General features: G+C 51.7%; 1 protein-coding gene across 3 annotated transcripts in view; it reads right to left on the bottom strand.

Moving 5' to 3' along the window:
* The window catches only part of MTMR14 (myotubularin related protein 14), a 43,984-nt gene continuing 17,125 nt past the window's right edge, over positions 1,049 to 27,907 (bottom strand). Inside the window, exons 6-19 of one of the 3 annotated variants that reach the window (XM_013973422.2) lie at positions 27,286 to 27,408; positions 26,248 to 26,321; positions 21,655 to 21,725; positions 20,979 to 21,053; positions 16,220 to 16,286; positions 15,287 to 15,372; positions 14,954 to 15,030; positions 14,695 to 14,731; positions 12,280 to 12,350; positions 11,549 to 11,607; positions 11,241 to 11,379; positions 10,333 to 10,512; positions 4,328 to 4,478; positions 1,049 to 1,639 (exon numbers count right to left, since the gene is read on the bottom strand). In XM_013973422.2, the coding sequence (XP_013828876.2) occupies positions 4,346 to 4,478; positions 10,333 to 10,512; positions 11,241 to 11,379; positions 11,549 to 11,607; positions 12,280 to 12,350; positions 14,695 to 14,731; positions 14,954 to 15,030; positions 15,287 to 15,372; positions 16,220 to 16,286; positions 20,979 to 21,053; positions 21,655 to 21,725; positions 26,248 to 26,321; positions 27,286 to 27,408 (1,192 nt within the window). In that variant the 3' untranslated portion in view covers positions 1,049 to 1,639; positions 4,328 to 4,345. Of the gene's footprint in view, positions 1,640 to 4,327; positions 4,484 to 10,332; positions 10,513 to 11,240; positions 11,380 to 11,548; positions 11,608 to 12,279; positions 12,351 to 14,694; positions 14,732 to 14,953; positions 15,031 to 15,286; positions 15,373 to 16,219; positions 16,287 to 20,978; positions 21,054 to 21,654; positions 21,726 to 26,247; positions 26,322 to 27,285; positions 27,409 to 27,907 lie in introns of all 3 variants that reach the window. The other 2 variants (XM_013973420.2, XM_013973421.2) reach the window with 2 other exon arrangements.

Below are 27,907 nucleotides of genomic sequence, written 5' to 3' on the forward strand. Positions count from 1 at the left end.
AACAATCTGCTTCTTCCCCTTGCAACTCCCGCCCTTCCTCAGTCCCTGAATAGTAGTTACACATTTGCTCTCATTAGCTGTGTGACCTTGGGCAAGTTACTCAACATCTCATTGGCTCAGTCAGTTCACTGGTAAGAACGGCCATAATAGCACAGACTTGGGGTGTTGTAAAATTTCATCAAGATAACCTACAAACAGGATTTAACATAGGGGATTATACACAGTAAATACTCAAAAAGTGTTCATTGGTATTATTTCCCTCTTCTGGGCATTCACACTAATGACCTCTTCTGTGTTGAGTCAGAGGTCAGTAAATGGTGCACTGTGCAAAACCTTTCGTCCATGGCTTTGAACCCACATGACTTCATGGTGTTAGAGATGAAGACACACTCTGTGAGGATGCAACTCACTGCAGATCACACAGTAAATGAGGGTGGTGGTCAGCCAGGTTCACCCTTCCCATATTACCTACTGCCTTCAAGGCCCTGGAAGCCAATCCCTCACCGAATGCAGGGCCTGTAGGTCACCTGTACCAGAACCAGACTGTCTGCTGAACTTTTAATAATAAAGATTACTTGGGAATTCCCTGGTGGTCCAATGGTTAGGAATCCCCATGCTTTTACTGCCGAGGGTGCAGGTTCAGTCCCCAGCCAGGGAACTAATATCCCAGGGCATGGCCAAAAAACAAACAAAAATAAAGATTCCCCCTACCCCTTTTCCCAGTTTAATGAAGATCTCAGCAACTTCAAGTCCTAACTTTCAGGCAGCCCTGGAAATCTGCATGAATAAACAGGCTCCCCAAGTGACTGGGGCCCATTCAGGCCTGAGGGCCACTATTCCCACCTTAACAGCCTGTTGCTATGTGCTGCCATATCACTGGATACTCTCATGGCTCATGAATTAAGAGGCATATCCAAGTCTCCAATCTCTTCCTGCTTCCTATGTTCCTCCATCCCCCCTATAATAACCCCTTCTTCTAGCAAAAGGAAGGAAAGTGAGAACCTTCTAATTAACTCCACAAAGACAGCAACCAAATGATGCAAGAAAATAGCTGTTCAAAAAGACTTTGATTTCATTTTGTGATCTGTGTTAAAACTGCCTCATTTTCAGTGCAGGTGACCCCTCCTCCCCAGGAGACAAGAATGGAAAGTGGAGGTCTTTTGTGAAGTCTCAGCCTCCCCCAAAGCCCCAGGGAAACGCTACACAGTTCTGAGTTGACAGGAATCCTGGCAAAGACTAAGATGGGTGGGAGGCAGTGACAAGTGGGTCGGCAGACACCAGTCAGGAAGCTGGGGGTGGGAGAACCCCATCCTCGGTCCTGCTCAGCTTCAGGGCTGCCATGTGCGTGATGGTGAAGGGAAGTTTCCCCTCGACCTTGAAGCACCCCTTGGCTGGGCATGGCTTTGATTCCGCTCAGGTGAGAGAGGATCAGGAAGCTGTCGTGGGCTGGCTGCTTCATAAGGTGCTGCTGCTGGTGCCCCGGAGTCCAACGCCACGGACAAACTGCTCCAGCAGGCCACCGATGGCACCAGAGGGACTGGGGGCTGCTGCACGGAGCCCCACTGTGCTGCTATACGCAGCCAAGAAGGCTGAGCGCACCTCCTGTAGCCGGGTCTCCCGTTCACTCAGGGCTGTAAGTCTGTGGGGAGGGAGGGAAAGAGAGAATTAATGCATTATCCCGGGGCAGGGTCCATCATCCTCATCCTTACCCCTCACTGCCTATCCTTCTGCATTTGCCAGTACAAGGCCAGCATCTGCCCCTGGCCATGTTGCCCTTGTGGTTCAGTCCTGTTCCCATCTTAAACTCTCCCTCAGGCTGCTGTTTCTACCTGGAGAGGCCAGAGCCCTCACCTTTAGTCACTGCAGTCCCCAGGGAAATGTCTAGGAAGGGGCTGGCTTTTCTAGCAGGATTTCCGTTCTGATTCTATCTGCTTTTCCTTTCCTGGCCTCTACAGGCACTTATCACAAGTCAAGAAGGGTAACAAAAAGTGTGAATTTCACATGAGGCTATCTGATAACCTGAAGGGTCAGTCATAGAAAATGGCTGAGGTACCAACCACACAACCTCTGGACTCAAAGTTGTAAAGTCTAGGGGCAGGAGGGATGGAATTAGGGAAAAAGTCACAGACCTACATGAGATGAGCCCTCATGTTCCTATCCACCTAAGCAGCAAGACCAGCCCTGAACACCAACTCCCTCCAAAATTTCCCCTAAGAGACCAACGCCTGGGTAATTCCTCCTGTGAGTCTGCCAGAAGCAGCAGCAATATCCCCAGTTCCCAAGCCCAAATGACTTGTACCTGGGGCCTGGGGAGCCCATGGAAGTATGAGGATAAATGACAGTCCAGGGCTTAAGTATGGAGGCAGCAGACCCAGGAAAAGCAGACTGGTGGGAGTGGGGGGTGTGTATGTGTGCTTATATGTGTGTGTGTGAGAGAAATACCAGCAATAGCAGAAGTAGCAGCAGGTTCTAGGGTGAAGAAAAGTCAAATAACTGTAGCGGCAGCACAAAGAAATGAGGCTGGTCCTGGACTCCTGCAATACCATGAACAACTCCCAAGTCTCTCTTGGCAAGTGGGGGAGATTCGTGGCCCTAGATCTTCTTTACTTCCTAATTAGTTTTCACATAGGCTGGAGACCATGTGTGCCTCTTTAGCTTTCCCTTAGAGCATATAACCAGGAGAAATTCAGAGTAGTAGTTCATATTCACAGGGACTATCTGAAGGTCCATTCTCACTGCCCCCTATTTTGGGAGGCAGAAAGGGGAAAGATCACAACCTTTTTTAGAAACAAGATACCTGGAGCCCAGAGAGGATATGTGATCTGCTTGAGGACACAAGGTGGGCAGAGCTACTACAGTGTCATTCCCTCTCAAGACATGAGCTAGCAGGCTCACCGCAGTCAAGGGTTCAACCCCAAGACAGAACTTGTAAACCTAACAGCTGAGATTTGGATTCAATTTCTTTCAGACACCAAAGCCAAAGCACTGAACCAACATACTATGTGATCTCACCAGTGATCAACGTTGAGCCCATGCCCACCCTGCAATCTCAGAGGCCATGGGATCATGGAGAACCTAGCCCTCCTCTGGGAACCACCCAGAACCTGAGGAATGGCTAGGAGCACAGAGAACTACCTAAGGCATTAATTACAGGATCCAGGGCTGAAGCTGCCCATTTCAGCGGCTAATGCCAGGTAAGTGAGGGTGCTATTATGCAGGGGCAGAGATGTCAGCTTCCTCCAGCTCTAAACAGCAAGAGCCTACAGAAACACGAAGAGAACTATATCTAATTTTTCTAAGAGATCTTATTTCTGGCTTAAGGGAGTGGCTATAGAGAAAGCTGTGCCAAGCCCTAGAGGCCTTTGAAGTCCTTGGGCTACTCCTGAGCTGCAAGGCCAGGGCTTGTGAGGATCATCCGGGAATCCCAAGGTCTGGCCCCTGCCTGCCCTAGGCAGAATCCGTCTCAGCTCCCAAAGGCAACCTGCCTCCAACCTGTCAGCACTGGAGGGTATGAGCTGATCCTGAAGGTGGTGACGACCACCCAGCACCTGAAGTTCATTCAGTCCATGTCGGGGGCAGTAGTGGGCAGGGAGTTGAAGGTCCTCAGGCAGCCACAGTCAAGAAGCAGATCCTGCTCCCCAGGCCACCGGAGGCTCCCTGCCATCTGACATCCGTCAAACAGCAGAGCAGGAAGGGGGCAGGGCAGCCTGAGAGGCAGCTGCTCAAGTAGATGTACTGCTTGAGTTGGAGGCCCAGTACTGGAGCCTTGAAGGGAGAGGAGTTTACAGGCGTGGGCTTTAGTATTCCCGTCCAATTTTCTTTCCTGACCAGAGGCAAAAGCAGATGACAAAAGGGGGCAGGGAACAGCAAGGAACCCTCGGTTCTGCTTGGGAGCACAGCCCTTGGGCTAACCCAGCTCCATTCTGGCTCTGTCTCCACCATACACCTACCTTCACTACCCCACTGTTCCGCTTTCAAAGGATTCTCATGTCAGGCAAAGCCTTGGACTGAAATAGCATCTTCTATAGTTAGAGTCCAGCCAGCTTTCCCTAAGGGTGTGCCCCAAGACATCCATGGATGGGTTTCCAAGGCCGGGGAGAGTGAACACATTCCAGCACCCTTCCTGAGCAGCCCATCAGCCCCCTTCACACCTCAGGGTGCAGGACCAGTGAGGTATACTTAGTGGAGACATTCAGGAGGGGCAGGGAGCCCAGGCCAGCTCCCTCGGGCCAGCTGCCACCTCATTCCTGGCCAGCACTCGACTGCTTGCCAGCTTCTGACACAGGCGGGGGAAGGGGCATCCTGTCTTCTCAAGCAAGACACTTACAGACAATTGTTAGGGAGCTCATCCGGGAAGCTGAAAGGGAGAGAGGAGTCTGTGTGCAGGACAGCCCGTTCCTGAATACTGCCACAGCCTGTTACCATCTGCCAGCTGCCAAAGTCTGTGGAGAGAGAGGATCCGGGCAGGGGATGGTCCACTGATCTGGGGCAAAGAGGAGAGAGAGGGGAGATGATGTAGTCAGTCATATGCCTGACAGGGGAGGCCCTGGAAGAGTCGGGGTTGGGGTAGGGCTATGGTGGCCCTGGGACCTGGCCACAGGGGCCTACTGGAAGAGCATCTGTAGAGTCAACCACTTTCTCCCAAAGTGCAAAAACTGCTGCACAGCTTATGACCAAGAAAGAAGAGTCAAGACCATAAGGGAGGCTTAGCTGTGAGGATAAATACTTCATGCAAAGATTTATAGGAACAAAAGAACAAGAGCAAAGCATGGTGACAAAGGTGAGCAAGCAACCAAAGCCAGGGACCAGCGCATGCCTGCTCTGCTTGACAAAACAAGCAAGATCTCAACAGCACCACAAGGAGGGGAGCAAGACTGAATGCTCCAGGAGCCAGCGAGGCAGGATCACCTCACACTCCTGGCACGGAGAATGGCAGGGTGGGCAACGCGGAGCCCAGGATCACTGAGGTCCTATCAAAGAGATGAGAAGAGGAGTCTCCTGGGGATGGTGGACGTGGTGACATAGTTGGGTGCCCTGAGCCCCACCCTCTTCCTCTGCAGTGCCTTCCAGGAGCCAAAGTTTGTATTCACAAGCATCAACCCAGCAAACTCACTGTATGCCCAGAGGGGAGGGATGAATCCGGCAGCCAACTTGACAGCTTCATCAGACCTTTTTCAAATAGAGGTTTGCAGGATGCGGGGAAAGGAAAGCTGCACTGGGAATATACCACTGCCACCAGCTCCCCACTCACAGCCAAGCCTTCTCTGCTGTCTATGGACAGTGGCCCAGCTTGTGGGGGAGGAGGGGAGGAGATGGGGAAACATCAAACAAGGCCCTTCCATCAGTGACACCAGGTCCCTGTCCCCAGAGGTATATCATGTTTGATGCCTGACCCTTTATCCTTTAATTCAAGAACAGCAGGTGTTCCTGAGGGACCCAGAAACAGAGCAGAAGCATGAATTGTGGTATAGGGAGTGGAGAACTGAAAAATGAACTGACCTTGGCCCACCGAGCTGGCTGGTGTAGAGGGCTCCTAGACTGAGGTGACAGCACCCCCGGGTCCCCAGGCCAGCTTTATCTGCAAGCAGTGGCCAAACTGAGTGCAGCTCTGGCCAGCGCTACATCTCTGCTGATCCTAAGCCATCTTCATCTTAGAGGCAGGGAAATGGCAGCCCGGGCAGAGGAAGACACTCGCCCAAGGCTCCAATACAGTCAGTGAGTACAAGAAGAGATTTTTATTTTTTAGAGCCAAGTTTGATTACAGATTTGTCATACAACAGAATCACCTTGAGACCAGGGAAAACAGATGGAATCTCCTGCAACAGAGACTTGCCATATTCCTTGCTCCTGGTTTACCCTGGAGGTGTGTGGCAACAGGACGTGGATGAGGACAGGATGGGCTGCCTGCCGGAAGCCCTGGCGATGATGGAGCAGGCTTTCTTCTTCCTAGGTGGAGATGCTTGATGGCCAGATGCTGCATCTTTGGTGATCCTTAACCGTTTATAAATCAAACAGCTGACTACACATAAGAGCAAGCTGCAGGCCACAGTTGGGGGCCGGTCCTGTGCCTCCTCTGGGTCATGATGGGGTTCTCATGTTGGTGCAACCCCTCTTGAGGTCAGCCTGGCTCCACAAACCTCATCTATTGCTCCAAGTTTAAGATAGACATTCTTTTCCAGTTTTTGGGAAAACAGTTGTTAAACAGCAAAGTGTTGAGGGAACGAAACTAACGTGAAGTAGAGGAGGCTGGGGAGGATGAGGGACTTCCAGAACAGGGAACGTGAGGGTTTCCACGTTCCTAACTCCACTCCCCAGGGCTATCACAGACTCACATTTCCAATGGGAAAAAGACAGCCAGGTAGAATGTGCTTACAGACAGGTTCCTAGCAAGGGCTCCTGGTCTTCTAAGGCTGCCTTCCCTGTACTTGCCCTGTCCAGCAGGCAGCAGCACCAGGCAAGAGCCATGCTTGAAGCAGCCAGGGGACAGCTGTGGCATGGAGTAGGCAGCATAAATAGCAACAGGACGCATGATCCCAGGGGTCACAAAGTAATCTCAGCAAGCAGCCAACCATCTTCTGCATCTTTTCCAAGAGTTGAGTACACAGGCTCCAAATGAACCTTTCTATTTGAGGCTTTTGTCAAAGAAAGGGTTGCAAAGTAACATAACCACTGAGTTTCTGGGTTTGAGAGCAAGGAGCTGTACGAAGCACAGAGGTGCTCCTAAGTGCCAATTTAAATTAGCTGGCAAGAGGGGACACCCTAAAGATGACAGGAAACAGTCACCAGAAGGAAGAAACTGCACCTGCCAAGTGAAAGGAGGGAAAACCTTCAAGTTACCCCTAGTGCACAGGTAATACAAGCAGCTTTAATAAGCCCCATGCCCTTCTGCCCTACACCTTAACTCAAGTACACACACAGCATCCACTTCCACCCATCTACCTACAGGACTGGAGGGGACATCGGGCCAAGCCATCCTCAAACTGGAAAATGGTAGAGCTGACAGTGCTTCTAAGGTCACCTCACTTAAACCCAAACTCATGAAGACAAAGATCACTATTCCTACTTTAACGATGGGATGAAAAAAATGAGCTCAGAAGGGAAGTGTTTGACCTCATCAACAGCTAGGACAAGATTTATCAGATTTGAAAGATCATTAAGTTTCCCCCAGCCTGGACTTCAAGCATTGCTATGTGTGTCTATGTGTGTGAACCAGGGACCTCTGCATTCATGCAGCAACCCAAGGAGAAGTTTTTTGAGGCTCCAAGTTTTCTCTTATCCATCTCAGTCTCAAGCTGGCAATGCCTTAACGCTCCTCACCACTCATCCCTGGTCTGGACCTGTAGCCCCAAGCGAGAACCCATCAAACATGGGACAGGAACCCTGTGTGTCACAGAAAGCAACCTGGTTTTCCCACCTCATTAAACACAGCTGGGAACACAGCACATTGCTTGTAACAAGCAGTCAGTAGGTGGGGAAGGATGGGGGAGGGGCAGCTATCTGGGTAGCAGAGTTGGTGCCTATGTTGTCACTCAGCTATTCAACCAGGCTGCTGGATGTCACTCAGGCAAGTTCATCTGCTCTTCAGGAAGCTTGGCCTCCAGCTGGGCTCAGTGATAGCATCCTCCCACCCTAGGCATGTACAGTGCTAGCAATCCCCGGCCCCCGGGATGTCTGACCCTGGAGCAGAGACCAAGACCATACGGAGAGGGGCACCTTACTGACCAGGCCTCAGGGAGGCGTCCTGCCTCTTGCCAGCCCAGCCCTGCAGATGATGAGAGATTTAACAGTGGTCCAGAAACACAACTCAGAAGCTACTGTAGTGACAACTAAGGACACAAAAGGGCCACCAGTCTTGCCAGTGAGGGGTATGGGGTTGGGACTGGATAAGAATCAGCACCCCACAGAACCTTCTTACTAACCCGACACCTATTTCTTAACTTTGGACAAAGCTCCCCCAATTTCTTTGCCAGCAGTCCTACCTTAAAGGAGATATGCTAATATGGACATGGTGGGGGGTGGGTGGGGAGGAGAGGGTGGGATGAACTGAGAGACTAACACTGAAACACATACATTACCACATGTAAAACAGGCAGCTAGTGGCAAGCTGCCGTATCACACAGGGAGCTCAGCCTGGTGTACACTTACAGCTGGCTCACACATGGCAGTATGGGAGACACCAGCACAGCACTGCAAAGTAACTATCCTCCAATTAAAAACAAAAAAAAATTAATGAAAAAAAAGAGATACACTGGTAGAATTTAGGACTCTGCAGCATATGAAACCCAGAGAATTCATATTATTAGGGGAATTTCAGCTGTCACACATAGCTTTCCACACAGTTCCTCCCGCTGCATTAAAAAGCTGATTGGTTACTGTTACCTAAGAGTAGCAGGAAAGCTAATGACAGGATCCCTTAGGCACTTTAAGATAAGAAGGACTAAATTAATTTTCATGTTAATGGAGATATATAATTATAATTAGAATGCTCTAAATCAGAATCTAGTCTTTCAAGACCCCTGGCAAACAAGCATCCAATCAGGAACCCTGTCTCCTAGCCCAGCCTGTAGCCAGTCCAGCCTGGCTACAAGCAAGCACTGCCAGAACAGCCCAGCAGAGCCATCAGAAACCACACAGCAGTCCACCCCATGCCTCTCCAAGGCCTTGTGCCCCATTTTGGACCAGTTATTCCAGCCTCCTCCACCAGGCCCCAGTTCACAGGGTCCCAAGTCAGGAGGACACCCCTGATTCTCCTCAGCCTTCTGGACCATCCTGGACCAGCCATAGCATTTGAGCCCAGTGCAGGTGGATAACCACCGGGGAGAGAGGGAAATGACCACAAAATTGGAATGAATGTCAGGAAGAAGAAAATGATTAAGAGCTAAGGCGAGTGGTGGGGTGCTGCCTCAGTAGGGGAGCCCTAACAAGTGGACACTTAAGACCAGGAGGACCCAGGAGACTAGGGGAATCTTCTGGTTTCCTTCCTAGTTGTCCAGCAATGTTGCACAGGCAGAAAAGGAGGGATGGTGAACAGGAGCTCCAGCCTGCAAGAGGGTCACACCGTGCCACAGCAGCCCCACAGCAGCCCTGAGGAAAGCTGACACGGACATGGGGCGGCACCAAGGATGCGAGCGAGCACAGCTAGGGGGCTTATCTGCTGGGTGCCACCTCTGCTCAGCTGCTTCCACCAACCCGTGGGGATAGAGGGGTTGTGGCCTTTGCTTACCAGACTCAGCTACAGCACTGGCTGACATGGCGGTGCTCAAAATTGAAGGGCTCACCTTTAGGTGACTCCTCTGGACAGTGCAGCTCCTACTCGCCTAGAGCTGACCCGCTCAGCCTGCGAGGGGAGGATGCTCTTCCCCACCTCCCTCCATTGTCTGTCTTTGCCCAGAAAGGAAAAACCAGAGGATGGCGAAGGAAAGAGATTTTCCAAAGTTTCAGGTCTTTCCTTATATAATAAGTTTGCCACCTTTGGGCTCAGTTTCCTCTTTGGTAACATGTCTGCTACAAGGAAAGACCTGAAATTCTGGAAAACCTGACAAAGCTGGGCGACTCTGGAGTGGACTTTAACACTTATGATCTTTCTGCTAAAGGTCTTTTCTCCCTGGCATTTGTTAAGGGGACCTCTTCAGTCTCACACTGCTTTGTTCTTTCCAGATGAACCAGACATTCTCAAGGCTTTAGAAAACAAAATAAATCACAGGGTTTCTTCCCTGGCTATGACATGGAAGGTATGAGGTCAGTGAGGAAATCCTTTCCCCAAATGGCAGGCCATCCCTCAATCCTAAGCCTGCCCGGTGCTCAGCTTTAATCTCACCAGAGAAACATGATTTCTGCAGCACATTCCAGGCCCACCTGTCCGTCCTGGCTGAGATGCTCTCCTGCTGGGTGTACAGTCTTGTGAGGTTTGCACCAGCTACACACACCTAGCCTGACGCCCTACTGGCCATTCTCTTCCATGGCCCACCAATTCAGACAAGGAATGGGAGAACCAGAAGCAACTCAAGAGGATCCAGCTCCATCTCTTTAATCAGAATGTGGCATTCACAGGGGCTGAGACCTAGCAAAGGCAGCAGGTGGTGGCAGCCCCAACTCCCTGCCCATCACATCGCAACTGCCCCACATTCTCGACTCCCCATCGGCCAGGGCTTCAGGAAGGAGGAGTCTCAGACTGCTCCGTGAACCTGCTTTCACTCTGTACCTCCTAAAGTGGGTGAGCCTGCAAATCTGTCAATCCCCTCTGGTCTCCTGGATGTACCACCTACCAGGCCATGTGCCCTGGAATCCCACACTCCAGCCTTATCAAGAGGGAAGAACTTTGGAGCTCCTCACCTGGGCTTGGGGACCTCCAGGGGACTGCTACCCATCCTGAAAAAGTTGTCAGAATGGTTCGAAGACGAGGAGCTGGAGGACTTGGCTTCCACCAGTCCCTGGTGGGGAGGCAGGCGGTCCTCGGAGGGCTGTGGCCGGTTCCAGAGCATGCTCTGTGGAGAGGAGGAGTGGCTCTTCCTCCTGTGGTGTGAAGACAGGGCTGCTGGTGAAAGGCCACCTCAGGCCCACCCTCTGCTCACCTGAGCTGAGTCTCTGGGCCCAGTTTTTACTTCCACTGGAAAAATGCCACATGGGAGTGGGCACACCCAGCACTCCCTTGGGCTTAGCCATGGGCCGCGAGAGCTGGGTCTTCACAGAGGGACTATGCCGTTCACACACACTGACCTACTGGCCTCAGTGCACATGCTGGGCAACAGATTCTGAACTAACAGTTTTAAGGACTGCCCCTCCCTCCAAGTGTTGTACAAAATCTCGAGCCCTTTGTCCAGGGAGAAAAGTCATCTGCTTCTCAAAGGAGCTGAACCTCAAATGAGCTCCCGATCAGCAACCTTCATTTCGTACTCAGTACTTTTTTCTTTTTCTAAGCTTGGCCTTACCTCCCAGGCAATTGATACAAGGGAGTGCCCCCATGAAGTTCCTTTAACACCCTCCCCTCACCCCACCCCGTCTGCCCAGCCCTGCAGCTTCTTCCTTTGTCCCACGGAGAGCACTGGCCCTTGATGCTCTTGGGCCAGTGTGGCAGCATCCCTCCCCAGCCAGATGGCTGGCCTCTGAGGCCCAGCGGAGACAGCAGGGCAGGTAGCTGAGCTCTCAGGCCTACTGTTGGGGCCCCTTTGTTCCTGGGGCTCCCTGGAGCTGGAGCCCTGGCTGCCAGCTGTTAGCAAGCTCAGTGCCAGCCTGGCCCTCACCAAGCTGCCTGAGTCTGTGCTCCTGCAGGGACCAGCTCCACGGTCTCATAGGTGAAGCTCCCGGCGGCTCCTGGGGAGCTCTCCATGACTAGAGAGAAGTCACTGCCAAGGCTGGTGGTGCTGCCACGGTCCTTCCGTCCTGAAAAGAGGCCAGGACCATCAGTTAGCACATTATCTTCTCCTATGAGGGATTCCCCACCTCCTCTATGCCATACGACCGGGGACAGAAGATTCTAGAACAAACAATCCCTCTGTGGTCCATACCCAGAAAGATGCATAGAGAAAGTCTGCTGGGGCCCATGACTCACTCAGCATGCAGATATCTTCCACGGTGAAGCCTGCATCCCGAGCTGGCAAACTCTTCCTCCTATAAACAGAAGCCAGAACAGTGAGCTCCAGATTGGACTGGGGGTATCCTTTGTCTCCCACTATGCTGCCCACCTGGAAAAGAAGCTCCAGCTCAGTGGAAACTCATGGAGACAGGTCCTACCTAGCCTGTTGTAAAAGGCCAAGGCCCACTTCTGGGAGACCAGCAAAGCCTGCTTCCTGCCTGTCAGCATGGCCCCTCAGAGGCCAAGTCTGGCTCAACACATTAGGGGCCTGGATTTGGAAGGTGAGGGAACACGGCACAGACACCAACCCTCACAGGGGTCCTAAAGCAATCACCAGGCCAAGACCCCTGTGTGTGCCAAACTGGGAGCAGACTCTGCTCTGTGGTGGGGGGCTGCACAGACACACCTCTGCAGCAACTCAGGGAGGAGAACTTTGGCCTCAGAGGTGATGGCAAGGGCAGCTTGGGGGTCTCCCCATCCCTTCCTCCAGCAACGAGCCCTGCACCCCTAGTCACAAGATGAGCCTCTTCATCCTCTGGCCCTCCCCAGTTATCCCTACCTGCCCTTAGAGGGAAGGCAGGGACGGAAGGCCAGCCTGCCCAGCATGCAGGGAAGCAGGGTGGGGAGAAGATGGCAAGCAAGACCACCTGCCCTAGCACGGCCCCTCCCAGTACACCTGCCTTCAGCAAGAGCAGGTCTCTCCTTACCTCTGTGTCTTCAGAGCAGAGAACTCCTCAGAGATGATATGCTTCAAAAAATTGAAGCAGAAGAAAAAAATCTAAGAAACAGACAAAAAAGCAGCACACATGAGAAGATAGTCTTCCCCAGGGAGAAGGATCTAGGTGGCTAGACTCCCAGAGGGCAGCCAACGACCCTGGTCACCCCTGCCAGACAGCAGCCCCACTATGGGGACCCTGTCAGATATTCTGGTGTGGAAACAGAATGGGTGCTAGAGAGGGCGTAGCAGTTCGGGCAGGCATGCCGGGGCTGGGCAAGGAAGGAAGGGACTATGTTTCCTTCCTGAGAACACAAGACCATCTTCAAGTTCAACACATGTGTTCTCAAGCTACTGAAAAGGATGAAGATAACAGCCGCTTCTCCCCCTCAGTCTCTCCTGAGAATACCATGGAGAGAGGGTCACAGGGAAGGACAGCTGGGAGAGAGAGGATCTGGAGGCCTCAAGACACAGCAGGAATACCACGGAAGGGTAAGGAATCAGATTTCGTAGGGGAAATACACAGAAACAGTTTGGTTCAGGCCCATAGATTGCACTGCTCAGAGACCAGGGTCAGGATGAAGTCTGAGGCAGGTCAAGGCAGGGGGAGGCCCTCAATTCTGGCCCCACATCCACATCCCCGTCTCTGTAGGCAAAGGCTCTCTTTCCTTCCAGCCAGCACCCACATCCATCGGGCCTCTGCAAAGTGCACACAATGCTCTGTCTCTGCAGTGATTCTGAAAGGTGTGGTCCATCCACCCGTCACTTGGGAGAAACACCTACAGAGTATCCCAGAGCCTGGTAAGATTTCCTCAAAAAGAGGAGGGAAGGTGCCAAGGTCAGTCCAGTTTGAAAACTTTGTTACATAATTTCTTTTTTTTTTGGCTTGTGGGATTTTAGTTCCCTGACCAAGGATTGACACTAGGCCCTCAGCAACGAAGGCATGGAATCCTGAGCACAGAGTTCTAACCACTGGACTGCCAGGAAATTCCCTGTTACATAAAATGAAACAGATGTTTTCATTACAGACTTTTCAGATTTTAATATGCTAATGCACTCAGAGAATCTCAAAGGCAAAGGAAGGGTACAGAATGCTGTTTAACAGGTCCTAGCCCTTTGCATGTTTTTAAAGTATGGGTAATTTGAGTGTGTGAACTAGGAGGTAGGGAAGGGGGTGCTAAGAGAAAAGCCCACCTTCTGCCTGCCCTCCTGGCTGAGGAGACCCTCTTGTTTATGCTGAGACATAGCCAGGGTTTGAATCCAGAACCCACTGGGCTCAGCTGCATCCCCTACCCAGTCTCTGAGGTGAAATCTGCTGGTGAGGGACAGCACGGCGGTGGGCAGGCAATAGGTTCTGCGGCATCAGCACCCGGCAAGTTTCAAAACGAGAGGCTGCAAGGGATTGTGTGTGCAGCTTTCCGTGCCAAAGTCACCGCCTCTGACAGAGTTCACAGAGGCCTCTGAGGAACAGGCTTATGAGCTCTGCAGTTCTGGCAGATGCGATAAGTGCTCAGAAGAGATTTACAAGGGGAGAGGAGCAGCTGAGAGGGAGGAACAAAAGAAGAAGGCACAAGATAAGATCCCAGAAAGAGGGAGCCTCAGGAGGGGAGGAGGATGCTTCAGGAAAATGGGGGGTGGGGGTGTGGAGAGAGACAGCACTGTGTGCAACTCCCACGCTGGGCATCTGGACTCGTTCTCCTTGTGAGGCGGCAGGACGGACACCAGGAGACTCCAGGTTAATAACACTTTCCAAGATCACCCAGGTATAGGTGGCACAACTAGGGTTCACACTCAAGTCTGACTCTAGGTCTGCGTGTAGGGAAAACAGGGTGAAAAAAGAGTAACACGGCGAAGGCTACAAAAAGGATGCTGTGTGGACAGGGCACAGAGGAGGAAGGAGGGACAGTGCCCAGACAGGAAGGGACCCAGGGCCCCTGACTGGGCCTGGGCCAGTGGTGAGGGGCAGGCAGGCCTCTGCTTGCACGGACGGCCCCAGGGCTTAAAGTTGCCGACTGGGTGTGATGAAGACAGAGGACAGGGAAGAGCTTCTGGGTTTCAGCTGTAAGGGTGAGGGGCACACGAACGACTTGTAAATTGCTTCCAAAGCTGAGTGCAGAAAACAAAGTCAGCCGTAAAAAGGATGGCAGAGAAAGAGGGGAGAAGGACTGACACAGGAAGGTCACAGGTAACTGTCCTTCCTGAGAGAGCGGGAGACTGAGGTGCAGCGTGGGGGACTGCTGGGCTGGATTTCTTCCTGCCACGCTGCCCAGCCCCAGCACACACCAGGCAAAGAGCTGCCCCCAAAGTGTGGGCACTGAACAGACCGTCATCCTGTCCCTCTTGGGAGTATAGGAGCCAGAGCTTGTGGAGCCCTGACACATGCTCGTGGACTGTGAGCAGTACCCACCTCCTCTCCTTTGCTGAGTCGATCTACCAACATGTGCCTGAAACAAGAAGGCAAGGAAGTCAAAGCCAGCAGCGTGCAGGCAGGAGGACGGGGAGAGCCCGTGGCACCGGCCTCACAGCCTCAGTGGGCCTGACCAGCGCCTCCCGTCTTCCCAAGGGGGTGGGACTGTCTTCACCTTCGACCCTGTCACAGGAGCCCCCACACCCACGCACACACTGCCCCCATCCCACGGCCTGCTGTCCGTCCCCCGAAGGCTCACCCAAAGAGGAACCAGTCGTAGGCCACTGTGAGGTAGAGGATTTCAGTGGGCTTCAGGGACGTGTGGATGAGCCCGTCCTGGAAGAGACGTGTCCAGATCAGAGAGAGGCCCCCTCCTGGCCTCAAGGGCTGAACCACACCCATAGAACCCCAACCACCAGGCTGCCCCACAGCCCAGGAATATGGTCAAACTTCACATCTCCTGCTCTGGACACCTGAGGTCCCTCAGGCCAAATCCTCTCTGCTTCTGGGGATAGGCTCAGCGCTCCCCAAAAGTAGACCCTGGAAGGCCCTGAAGGCTCCCTGACCCTCAGCCCAGCCCATGTGTACTCACAGCCCACAAGGAAAGGCGCAGGAGAGAGATGAAGAGAGGGGTCCGGTCCCAGCCTGAGATACAGTGTACCAGCAGCCCGCTGTCATCTACGCAGGACACAGGACAGGTGGCCCAGGAGAAAAGCAAACACAAGCTGATGAGAAGGGGATGTGTCACCGCCCAGGTCTAGGGTGATATCCAGGCTACCTCAGAACCACAGCCTAGCCCCAGGTGCAGGCATGGGATGTCCCACCAACCCCACCACAGTTTAAGGATGGGCACTTGACCCAAATGGAGACAATGAGTGTGAGCTCTGGGACAGAGACCGTGTCTCTCTTATGGAGGATTCAAGGCGGCAGGAGACAAGTCTGAAATGACTGCTGGTTTTGAGCTAACTAAACAATGGATATGAGACAAGGAGAGACTGTTTCTGCTCTTTGTCTCCTGGCTCTGCTCTTGGGGCTTCTTGGTTATATTGCTCAAGCAAGTGCAACCTCACACAAGTCCTGACTGATAAGGAGAAGTCACTCAGACTGCCCCAGGACACTGGGCATCATGGGCTCATTCAACCAAAACAGTCAGACCAGCTGGAGCACCATCCAGAGAACAGGCCTGCCATGGGCTTGTGTGTGACCAAGAAGAAGCCAAGACTGACTTTCTCTCAACTTTCTGAATGGGAAGAGGCCACTGTAGCCCCACACAAAAGGCTGAGGTTCAAAGCTCAAAGGCCAGCTGAGCCAGTGTAGGACACCCTGTGTGTACTTCAGACTGTAGGAAGTTCATAATTTTGTTTTCTAGGGTTTTGAGAACATGGAATAAATCGGCCAATGATAAGCGAATCCCCATATCCTTCTCCCATAGAGCAAAAGGTTCCAATAATCACACACTGGTGCTGTCAAGACCTGGGAACACCCCGAACATCCACTGGCTTGAGGCAGGCCGAGGCAGACTCACCATCATTGTTAATTATGGAAAGCAGCAGTTTCAGGTAGTTTTGTGTTTGTTGCACCAGGTCCCAACTCTGTTGGAAAAGAAAAAAAAAAGGATTCCAGGAAAAGGTATTAACTCAGAATGGGAATTTATACAATATTTAAAAAATAAAAGACCAATAAAAGTTATTTTGGGGCAAAAAGTACCGCAGGTTCATGGTCACAGGCCCAAACCCCAGATTCTCTGTGACTTCATTCCCCACATTTCCCTGCACCCTTTCCCATGGGCCCCTCCCTCAGTGTGCTCTCACCCAAAGTGAGAGCGAGGAAGGGGAGCCATGCAGAGGCCCGGGCAACCCACACCCCCACACCCACTAGCAATAGCTGGATATTAACCTCCTCTGTGTCCTGGGCTCCACGCACAGCTGTCCAGGGAATTAACAGAAGTCAACAAAGAACCTCGAGCCTGTGGCCATTGTCATCAAACAGCAAGAGCTACTTCATCTGCCATTATATCATAGAAACTAAGGAAAATATCAGCCTTCTCATCAATCGCTTTTTTTACTGCTACTCACTATACTGTCTTTCAATGAATAACAAATGCAGTCTGGCAGACAAAACTTTTAAAACAGGAGACCCATGAGGTAGGAGATAAAAAAATAAGCAAAAGCTTATTAGAGATTGGAACCTCTGTTCTAGCCCAAGCAAAAGGTCTAAACCAGATGCTCTGAGAAATAGCCCACTTTGGAGTCTGGAACTCCATGGAGGGGCCTGACCCAGTTCTGTGGGCCCCGCCCCCCGAGCTGGGGACAGCCTCTCAACACAACTACTTCTCAGTGTCTGGGCTGTGCAGAGAGGCTGCGGTGAATGCCGGCAAGAGTGCTCCCACAGGGAAGGTGAACACAGCACCTGTAATTGGAATGGTTTTCCCAGGAATTCAAAACAGGCTCATTTACCTGACCCTCCCACAGACCCTGGAGAGTCCTGACCCACTTTCAGTGGCTCCAGAGAAAGCTGCTGCAGCGCCACATTAATAAAGTTATTACCCATGGCAGCTTGGGGGTCTCTCTGCTTGTCTGGTTCAACGTGTCAGACACACCACTGTCCACAGATCTCCTCCTCACTGTGAGTCCCAGGGGAGAAAGAGCAGGAGAGGCAGGAGACTTGCGGCAGATGCTCGGGGTGCTTGGATGGGTGGGGGGAGGGCTGCGGCAGCCAGGAGAGGGCAGGGGGCCACCAAGGACGAGCCTGCAGGGGCCCCCAACCACAGCAGCTGTTTGAAGGGGACACCAATGACCAGGGAGTGGCAGCAGATGCTACTGGCCATGGCGCCTAGGACGGGGGCAGGAACCTAGCCTGGGGAGCACTGGGTTGGCGGAAGCCTAAGGTCACACAGCTAAGCTGAGCTGGGGTCTGGACCCAGGCCTGTGGTCAGTCACACGCTACACTGTGATGTCTATTTCCTCAGATACTAGAGTGAAGAAATGAATGTCTAACGAGAGTACAGAATGCGAAGAGGACCCTGGAAATGCATGAAAATCTACACTCATTTCTGATTCACTCCATGTGTGTCGTGAAAAAGCCTCCAGGTGCAAAGCCGAGTACCACATATCTGGCTTACATCTGTATGCCTGGAGTAGTCTCCCCTGCCTGGCAAACTCCTACTCATCCTTCAAAGGCCCAGCCCCATTATCTACATACAGAGTCTTCTGTAGCCACTGGCCAATAATCTTACTACGCAGATGAAAATTATGTGTTGTCTCTTCTCCTAGACCAAGTCCAATGAGGGCTCTGCATCTATAAGGCTTAGTGCTTAGGGACTAGGAGGTACCCTTGGAAAGTTCCTTCACTGCCTGTTCATGGTCAGGGGTCTGTGTGAGGAGAAGCAGCCACTGGAAGGGGTCTTTGGGCACAGAATGAAAGAGCAGAGCTCTAGGAGATTCCATTTGGCTACTCAGAGGGCAGCACTGCTCCTCGCGCGCTGGGACCACTGCTGTGGACACCACTGTGGGCCTGGCCCTGGGACATAGCAGTGAACACAATAACCCCAGCTCTTGGGGCTGCAGGGAACAGAAGCCAAAGTGAACTGCTGCAGGTGTGCTGACTAAAGAAGCCCTGTAAGATGCTGTGGAACCATGTAATGGGAGGTGAGCCTAGCCCGATCCTCGGGGACCATTAGGTAAGGCTTTTAAGAGATGGTGACATGCATGTGAGAAAAGGGTTTAAGGAAAGCACCCAGTATTTCTGGCATAGAGAACAGCATGTGCAAAGCTGGAGAGCATCTTCCCTAAGGAAGATGGCCAGGGTGGCTGGAAGAGAGGGAGGGGAGAGCCAATGAGTCACCACAACAAGCTTGGGCCACGTGGAACTGGTGGACCACGTGAGAGTCCTTGGACTTCTGAGGATAACAGGAAAAGTCAGATGGAATTTGGAAGGATGGAGTGACAATGACAATCTTGGCCTGTCACCTAAGTACTGCTCTCTGCCAGGCCCTGTTCACATGCTTTACGTTCCTTACTTCCAGTTGGCTGCCCCTCAGTGTGGCCCCACTCTCAGCCATTAGATGATGGTAGCCTGTATTAGGCCAGTGACATGAGACGGAAGCAGGAAGGACTGGAGAAAATCCCTGGGGCAGAGACTTAGAGAACTGATGGGAACTAGCCATCAATGTGAGGGATAAGAGCCACCATCTCCAACATTCTGAGTTTGAGCATCTGGGTAAATGGTAGAGGGCCTGGGGGTGCTCCGGGTTTTGACAATTCCATTTTGGGCAGCTTTTCAGGTGTCCACATGACTGGACACTTGGGAAAGACTGTAGGTGCGGATCGCCTAGTGAGGCCTGGGTGGCCTGGCAGAGGGTGAAGGGAGTGGTGATGGGTGGACCTGGGAGCTGAAGAGTCAGCGCAGGGGCTGAAAGGACCTGGCTGAGGAAGAGGATGGCAAAGCACAGTGAGGCCAACTGGCTGAGCAACACCAGAGAGCAGGCAGAGCTGGGGGAACCTGCCCCCTACCCTCGTGCCTGGGGCTTTATGAGCGCTTACTCCCGAGTTAGTAAGCCAGGAGTCGCCCCCAATCATCATCACTAAATTGGTCCGGCATTTCCATTAACAGGACACTTTCATGCAGTGATCATATCTGAACCTCGCCACAACTCTGTAACAGGTGCTGTCAATTCTGCTTTCAGAGGGAAGTGAGGTCACTTGCTCAAGGTCACAGAGCCCCTTGAGAACAGCCAAAGGAGCTCACACTCAGGGCCTCTATCCACTAAACACAACTCCACATACAAGGGACCCTTCCCAGAAAGACAGACTTTCTTGGCAGCATCAATACCGTCAACATAGTAGACAGCATTGATGTACAGTTATAGGGAATTTGGTGAGGAAGTGGTTCTCAGATCTGTATGCACAAGGGCAAAGAACGGTGCCAGCAGAGAGAGCGGTGGTAGCTAGGTGGGGCCTACTCGAGGCCTCTGCACACAGCAGATTCAAGAGGAGGCCTGCCGCTTTCTCTGGCCATGCCACCTGTCTAGGGACAGACTGGGGCCTGACAGTAGGGAACAAGGCTCCTCAGCTTGTTCCATCTTTCTGAGACACAACAAACAACCTATCGGCTCTCCTTCTGAAGTCGCCTCTCTTGCAAAAACACCTACACAGGGAAGACCCAACACCCCTATAACTGGCTCATGTCAATAGTTATGGAGCATCTGCCTTGTATCCGGGGGCACATATATAAGAAAAAAACAGGGTAAGCATGGCCTCTGCCTTTACAGACCATCTGCTACTAGGATAACAAAGTCCAAGGTGATACTGGAACACAGAGCTGCATAACAGGGGGGGCTGGGCCTCTGGGAGAGGGAGATCTCAAGGCTGAATGGGAACTGTCCAGACCCGGGAGCAGATGAAAAGAGGACGGAAGCAGGATGTTTTCTGGGTACTCAGGGGCTCAGCCTTCTGGCTCCAGGCCATTTTCAGTTCTAGGATGCACAAGCCGTGGTTCCCCATCCTCCTGGTGTTCAGTCTACAGAAGATGGGGAAGCAGCTCTATCATAAATCAGTAACTAGAGCTCAGTGGAAAACTCCAAGAGAGACAAGCCCAGGGATTAATGGGAATGTAACGCAAGCATCCAACTCCCCAGGGATGGGGACAGGAGGCACATCAGGCAAGTCTTCTTGGAACGGACACTCAAGCCAAATCCTGAAGGCATGGTGTCAGCCAGACAAAAGGAGCCTGGGGGAGGGGGCAGCCAGGCAGAGGGAATAGGTGTGGGGAAGGCAGTGGGCAGAATGAGGCTCCCTGTCCTGGCTGAAGCAGGTGGCAAGGAGACTGCTAATGGGCCATGGGCTTATACAGTGTGGGTCAGACGTGGTAGACAGATGGGTTCATCCAGTAAGATTGGTGCCCCTTCCACGGCAGACAGTAATAAGAGAGACGCACAATGGAAATAATTTTCAGGTTTCTATGAGCAAATCAGGTCAGGGAGCGCTGCACTTCCTCTGATGGAACACGCATTTAAAAGGTAAAATGAAAAAAGTCACTAAGTCCCAGAGCTGGAAAAGCAAACTCCATGCAGTCCTCCTCTGGAAACAGAACCCCCTGGTGGATGCAAATCTTTCAGTGAGTCATGTTCAGAAAGCTTTGATTTTCTGGGCCAAGAGCAAATCAGGAGAGAGAGTCAGAGAGACTAGCAGCTCCTCCTTTCCTAGGCTGTCAGAGGTTGGAGGCGAGCCAGGCCTTCAGACCTCTGCCTGAGGGGCTTGTGGGCTGGGCACCAGGGGTCCCCTCACCTGATACTGGCTCCAGTCAATATTCAGAGAGCAAGTCAGGAAGTCAGGGATGCTCAGAGGGGCATCGACGTAGTCCTGGGGACAGAAAGACACTGTGAGACACAGGCTGGCCACCAGGAGACGCTATGGTGACAGGCGGAGGCCCTGAAGTTGTCGCTATCATGGGCAGGCAGCGTGTCCCCCTGACAGTGCTCGCCTTCTCTAAGCCAGATGCCTGTGCCAGCCTGAAAGAGAAAGCTTGAAAAATCAAAGGGACCAGATATTGCTGCCAAGTGGAGTTTCCAGTTGGCCATTTGAGTGTTTGCTGCTGAGACGGAGGTGATGGACTGGATTCAGCCTCCAGCAGCTCCTGGGCTGCTCCCACCCACTGGGGAGGACCAGAAGGCTGCCCCCTTCTTCCCACAGGAGGTGGTGGAGCAAAGATGAAGCACTTCTCCTACCCTGTCCCTGAAAACTTTTTTAAAGAAAGGGAGAAACTAAAGGGGGAGAGAAAACAGTATGTGATAAGAGTTTAAACATGTATATCTAAGAAGAAGAGGGAGAGAAAAAAAATGAGACTCATTCAGGGAAGAGAAAAGAAATGAAAAGGGTAGCTGTTTTCTCCTCAAAATTTTCTAGCTGGTTTCCCTTCACAAAGGAACAGAAGACCCAAGCTGACAACTGGTACTGTTCATACCTGCTTCCAGTTAAAAATGAGCCCTTCAGCCATGTAATCCCGATCCTTATATTCCTTGAAAAATTCACAGCCTGGAAAAGAAGGGCAGAGTTACACCATCACCCTTCCTGGCCCAGAGTCCTGAGACGCCCCTGGGCGCCAGAGGACGGAAGTGGCCACCAGCCGACACAAGTGGGGACTGGACTGGGCGGGCGGGCACCTCCAATGCGCCTCTGGTTTCCAGTCACAGACCCTTCCTGACAAGGTGCCGCCTGCCTGCACACGTCTCTCTCTCCATCTGTGCTCACTGGCTGCTGGTCACCTCTCCTTTCATTTCCAGTTCCTCTGTTCTATATGCCCCTGAAGTGCCAATAATCAGAGAACAAAAGCGTGGCATACAATTTGAACCATGGCAGCACTTTCTCAGCAACTTATCTAGTCACATAAGATCACCCTGCTACTACTCCAATAAAACAAATACTGCAATAACGTAAGCCATGTGAATCTTTTGGTTTCCCAGTACATATTAAAGCCATGCTTACACTGTATTATAGTCTATTAAATGTGAGATTACATGATGTCTTAAAAAACCAATATACCTTAAATATAAAAAATACTTGAGGGAATTTCCTGGAGGTTCAGTGGCTAGGACTCAAGAGTACTGCTGTGGGCCCGGCTCAACAACTGGTTGGGGAACCAAGAACCTACAAGCCACGTGGTGTGGCCAAAAAAAAGGCTTTATTCCTTAAAATTGCTGACCAAAATCTAGGCCTACAATGAGCTGGAACAGTAAAGTCAGAGACTGCTGATAGCTCATTACCATAACAAGTGTAGCAATGATGAAACATTTGGAAGTACTGTGAAAGCTATCAAAACGGGACACAGAGACATGAAGTACACAAATGCTGGAAAAACGGTACCAACAGACTTGACGCAGGGTTCCCACAAACATTCTGTTTATAAAAGATGCAATATGTAAACAGTAGTGAATTGAAGAGCAGTAAAACGAGGTCTGCCTATAGCAGGCCCACAGGCTTTCAGTGAGGACCGAGCATTGTAACATGCAGGAAAGGACCATGGGCAGTGAACGGCACAGGTGCTCCAGACACACGCCCATCTTGACAAGTGAAACGCTGTAAGAAACACCATCAAGTTAAGACCTCAGGAAACGAGAGAAAACGAGTGAAAAGGGCCTTGCCAACGTTGCCAGCCTCCTACCTCAGCCTTTAGCTTAGCTCTGGGACCGTGAACAAGTTAACATCTCTCAGCCTTGACTTTCTCATCTGTGAAGTGGTTAAGGACGAGATGAAATAATACACAGGAAACAGCTGGCAGAGCACTGACGGCCCTCAGGAGACAGCATAGCAGTGCCACCTTCCTGCTGAAGCCGAAGCAAGAGCCCCAGTGCAGCCCTGCAGCTCGATCCAGGTGGAATGAGGCCTGCCCTCACCACACGGCCAGGGCGGCCAGGGCCGGGGGGTTGGCGGGGAACTTCCTGGTTTCCTCTCAGGTCCTCTGCCAGAGCCAACACAAACTCTGAAGGACACAAGCCTTTGGCCACAGGTCCAAGTCTGAGGAGGTCCCCAAAGACAACAGAATAACTGCCTGAATTCTGTCAAGGCAGCCACAGGCCATCAACATTCCCAGGGGACTCTCCAGCTCCTCGGGCCACCCTCAGCCTGAGGTCACTCCCGGGAACAAAGGAAAGGTTCCTCTGGTTGGGGGAAGTCTGGAGACCGAGCCGCTGTGTCCGAGACGTGGCTCTTACCCACCCCCCACCTCTGCCCTCATTCACTCTAAGTCCCCAGGCCCCTCTGTAGACAGGGAAGTCAAGCCACAATACTCAGCCCTAACACTTCAGCCTATTCCTAGGTGCCTCACTGGGAGAAAGAAGAAATATAAATATCAGACAGAGGCCCTGAGCTTATCAGCCTAGGTTTAGAAGAGACACCAATTATTCCTCAGAGCTCCCATGAAGTGCTCTGCTTTCTTAGACTTAAGCGCTCAAATCAAAACCGCAGGCTCCAGGCCCAGCTCTTAAGCAACGTGTGATACAGGAGCAACTGACTGTGAGAAATGGAGGGAATTAAAACAACCTTGGTACCCAGGGCAAGGCCTGACATTCATTACCTCAATAGGCTTCTAAGCCTATTGAGAGGCAAAGGAATGGCACCAAAAGTGAAGTGAGAGCAGGCGCTCACTCGAGAAGGAAACAAATAAGACTTGTGCTGGGGAGTTTTCGGCCCTGTCTATTTTGGGGCCTGAGGGAAGTGCTCCCAGAACACTTCTCATTTTCAAGGGCCAGTCGAAGCCTAAGTTAGTCTGACAGAGAACTGATACCACCACAGTTCCTGTCTGGGCTTCAAACTCATCAGAGGGCTCAACGGAGACCCCCGAAATGGCAGCAGAGTGCATTTCAGGACTTGGTCTGGCTAATGTTAATTTTGTTATGAATACAGGCAGGTGAGGAAATTCAAGAACATAAGCACAGGAAGTAAAAGGTGCTTCTCCTGTGCCCTCACATGGCATCTCCCCGACCCCAGGCTTCTGAATTTTTATTGATTACCCACCCCCCTTACTCTCCCCTCAACACATGCACAACTATCAGATCCAGTCCATGATATTCTGGGAAGAAAAGAGAAAAAAATTCAGAGATAGATAGTATCATCTTACCATTCTGGCATATTTCTTTCTTATCCTTTATATAAGTACTTTTCCTCTCACACAGTTGAGATTTTACTATTTCATTTTGTATTGTGCTTATTATGAGCACCTTAAGCATTTTTCTATTACTGTGTAGTATCTCATTCTACAATACTATGGGTGGCTGCGCTGTTATTTACATAATCATTATTCTGATTAAAGAAAATATTACCCATGTTGGGCTGGGTATAAATGGACGTGATGAAGGACCTCCCTTGGCGGTCCATTGGTTAAGACTCTGCCTTCCAATGCAGGGGCATGGGTTCAATCTCTGCTTGGGGAACTAACATGCTGTGTGGCCAAAAAAATAAAACTCACATGATGAACATCTGCAGGCCCAGGCTGGCTGGATTACAGCCTAATGAATAACTGGGTCAAATGGTGTTAGTTTCAGGAGTCTTATAACAAGTTGCCCAATGACAGCAGAAAGGATATTGTGCCACTGTTCTGGCACAAAACAATTTTTTCTAAACCAAGTCCTACTGAGAACCTGAATACAAATACAGAAAGCTGACACCTGGGTCCTCAGCCAACACAGAGCTTTCCCATTAGGCAGAGTACTTCAGTCTGCGGACCCCAAAGCATCTCCTGAGAGTGGGGAGCCTGGTCTGAAAACCAACCTGAAAACTACACTACGGAAGCCCTCATGTAGACCCCCAGGTGGGACATCTTCTTGACAGCTCTGATGTTGCCGAGCCCAGGCATCACTGTTAATGGTTCAGCAGCTGGCCAAAACAAGCCTTTCCTCCCACACACCCATCACTCGGCCCAGTGTCAGCGAGCACCTGTCAGGGCTGGACCTGGCACATCAACCAGAAATAAACAGCGTTATCCTCATTTATCCTCGGAAGGGTTAGGGGACTTGTTCAAGGACATGGTGCTGCAGCTGAGATGCACGTCCAGCCCTACAAGCCACCAAATGCTGAGCTGGCAGAGATTAGGAAGGAGAGTCCCTGACGGAGGCCAGAGTGATGGAGGCCAGGCCACCGGGGGTCATGGTTCAGGTACCACCGGCTCACACTGATGAGGATACCCTCTGCCCACCAGGCACCAGATGAACCTGAGCTTCTAAAGAGAAGGCCTGTGGCTTGACAGCAATCTGGGGTCACCAGTCTGCTCTTGCCATTGGCCCTATGGATCCAAGATGAAGAGACAAGATCCAGCAGAGGACTGAAGGCAGGGCTAGTGTTGAGGAGCAGGAGAGAGGTTTTAAGGACAACGAGTTCACTTTTTGCTGTCTGTTCACAAAGTCTGGCACTGAGGTTAGGGCTCTCATACCTCCCTAAACAAGCAGGTGTTGCTAGAAGGCTACAATGCTACCAATGGACCCATGCAGTGCAGAGAACGCTGCCCTGGCTACAGATTACATACAGTCTGTGCCAGAGACACATGTAGCCAGCTGCATGCTCATCACAGCACTCTGCAACGTGACGAGGCCACCAACCACGTACAACTGAGAACAGAGTGCTTACGTCACCACAGTAACAGCCAGAACAGCACGACTGGTGGCTGACCCCAAGAACAGCACGTTAGTGGCACAGAGCACGCTGATCAACCTGACTTCACCTAATCCGAGAAGACCCTGAGCTAAGCCTCACCGACTTCCATGATGCTTGAGAAAACCTGGGACTGGCACGGTGAAGGAACTCGCTCAAGGGTACAGCAGGGTGGGTGTGAGTCCAGACTCCATCCCTAGGCCCCTCCCAGGGCAAAGCCCTGCCAGGACAGTGTCCTACCCAGAGCTGAGAGCCACGGACCGGGAACCACACTGTCCTACACTGAGCAACAGTGTATGCTATTGGGGAGCTCCAGGGCACCTGAGCACCTAAGTGGCCAGGGCCTGCAGGTGGCCTTCGGAGCCCCAGTCCTGGGAAGCCTGTCCCCTGACCGGACCCTGGAAGGAGCCCCTACCTGGATACGGGATGGAGAGGAGAGTGAAGTCGGCATATCGCTGGGCTTTGTCCACCTTCTCGGAGGAGGTGACACTACAAGACAGGACACAACGTATTACGGCACCACAGCCCATGTGTGCCATTCCCCACAGGCATCACCACAGCTCAGATAAGCCTCCTGCTATAGAACCTCTCAGAGTTGGGATGAGGCCCTTCTGTCAGGCTGACTTTGAACAGTTAAGAATGGGACCTCTGTGCTGCCTACCCGAAGTCACCAGGTGAGAGCACTGACTCTCCCTGATACCACAGCACCTGCGATGGGACATAAAGCCACAGAACCACAATCTGTATAAGCCTCCCAGGTGAAGGAAGCACAGACACTGTTGAGGAGGGGCCCCAAGGGGGACTCTCCTCTCCACTGTCTTCTCCAGCATCGGCTGAGGATGCTCCCCAGCAGCATTTGAGAGACGGAGGACTACTCTGACAGATGACGGAGGGGCAGGGGGACCTACAGAGAGCTGAGCTGTAACTTAGCCTCAGCGTGGCTTATTTTCTAAGATAAACATGGCATAATTAAAGGTCAGTATTATAAAAATAAACAAGCTACACTTTGGGAAAATTTCCCAAATTCATCACCCCAACCCAGGCTCCATTTTTTCTCATTTCTTTGTCCTGTGAAAATGTGGTCCATACGGGATATAAAAATTGAGTGAATACTGATTTTCTGGATCCACCCTGTTTTTTTGGATCCACTTTAAAAGAGATGCTAATCCACCAGAGATGGCAGAGCGGCAGCAGAGTACACAAGACGTTGGTGGCTCCCTTGGTGCTTATTGGACTCCCCCAAGCAAGTGACTTACCCTCTCTGGCTTGTTTCTCCCCTGCATGAGGGGGATACAAGAACCTCCTCACAGCGAGGGCTGTGTGAGGATACAGGGAGAGGATGCTCAAGGCCTGGCACCCAGTGCGCCCTGGTGACTGCTTTGCACCATCCCTGAGCCCACGAGCCTCTGAACACATGGCCTCCACCCACTTGGAGGGGGTGCCCTGCACTCACTTCATGCCAAACTTCACCTTCTTGTTCTCCACCATCAGGTCACAGATGTACTTGACTGACAGGTACCGGAGCAGCTTGATGTCATAGCCTCTGACCTTATCAAAGAGATGTGTTTCGGAACTTCTGAAACAGACGGCCAGAGAGAGAAGCTGCACTGAGTATCCATTTCCGGAAGTCTAGGTGCTACAGGAGCACTTGTTTCCCTTCTCCAGGAGAGGGAGGCTGGGAAGGCCAGACGGGACAGCGGTCCCAGTGAAGGTGAGGGAAGGTGACTTTCTAAGAGATTATCCTGCTCTCTGGGACACATTTCAAAGAGAAGCAATATGCAGCTGGGGCAGGAAAGGGCTTTCTGGTACTGCTTGACATTAAGCCAGAAGACTCAAGATAATCTCCAAGTTCTAAAAAGCAGCAGGCTGGTGGCTGATCGAGTCTCTGAGCTTCCATTAGAGTTTCTCTCTCTCTACCCTCCTCCCTCTCCCCCATTTATGACCATTTTTAGCCATATGACTTGCTCAAAATGTAACAGATTGGAATTCTCATTGGGAGATGGACTTTTTAGAGCTATTTTATCAACTGATTGTGAAATACTAGCAAGTGAATTCCCTCTGCTTAGGCGGCCTCT

This window comes from Capra hircus, chromosome 22 (assembly GCF_001704415.2).
Source record: "Capra hircus breed San Clemente chromosome 22, ASM170441v1, whole genome shotgun sequence".
Classification (NCBI taxonomy): domain Eukaryota; kingdom Metazoa; phylum Chordata; class Mammalia; order Artiodactyla; family Bovidae; genus Capra; species Capra hircus.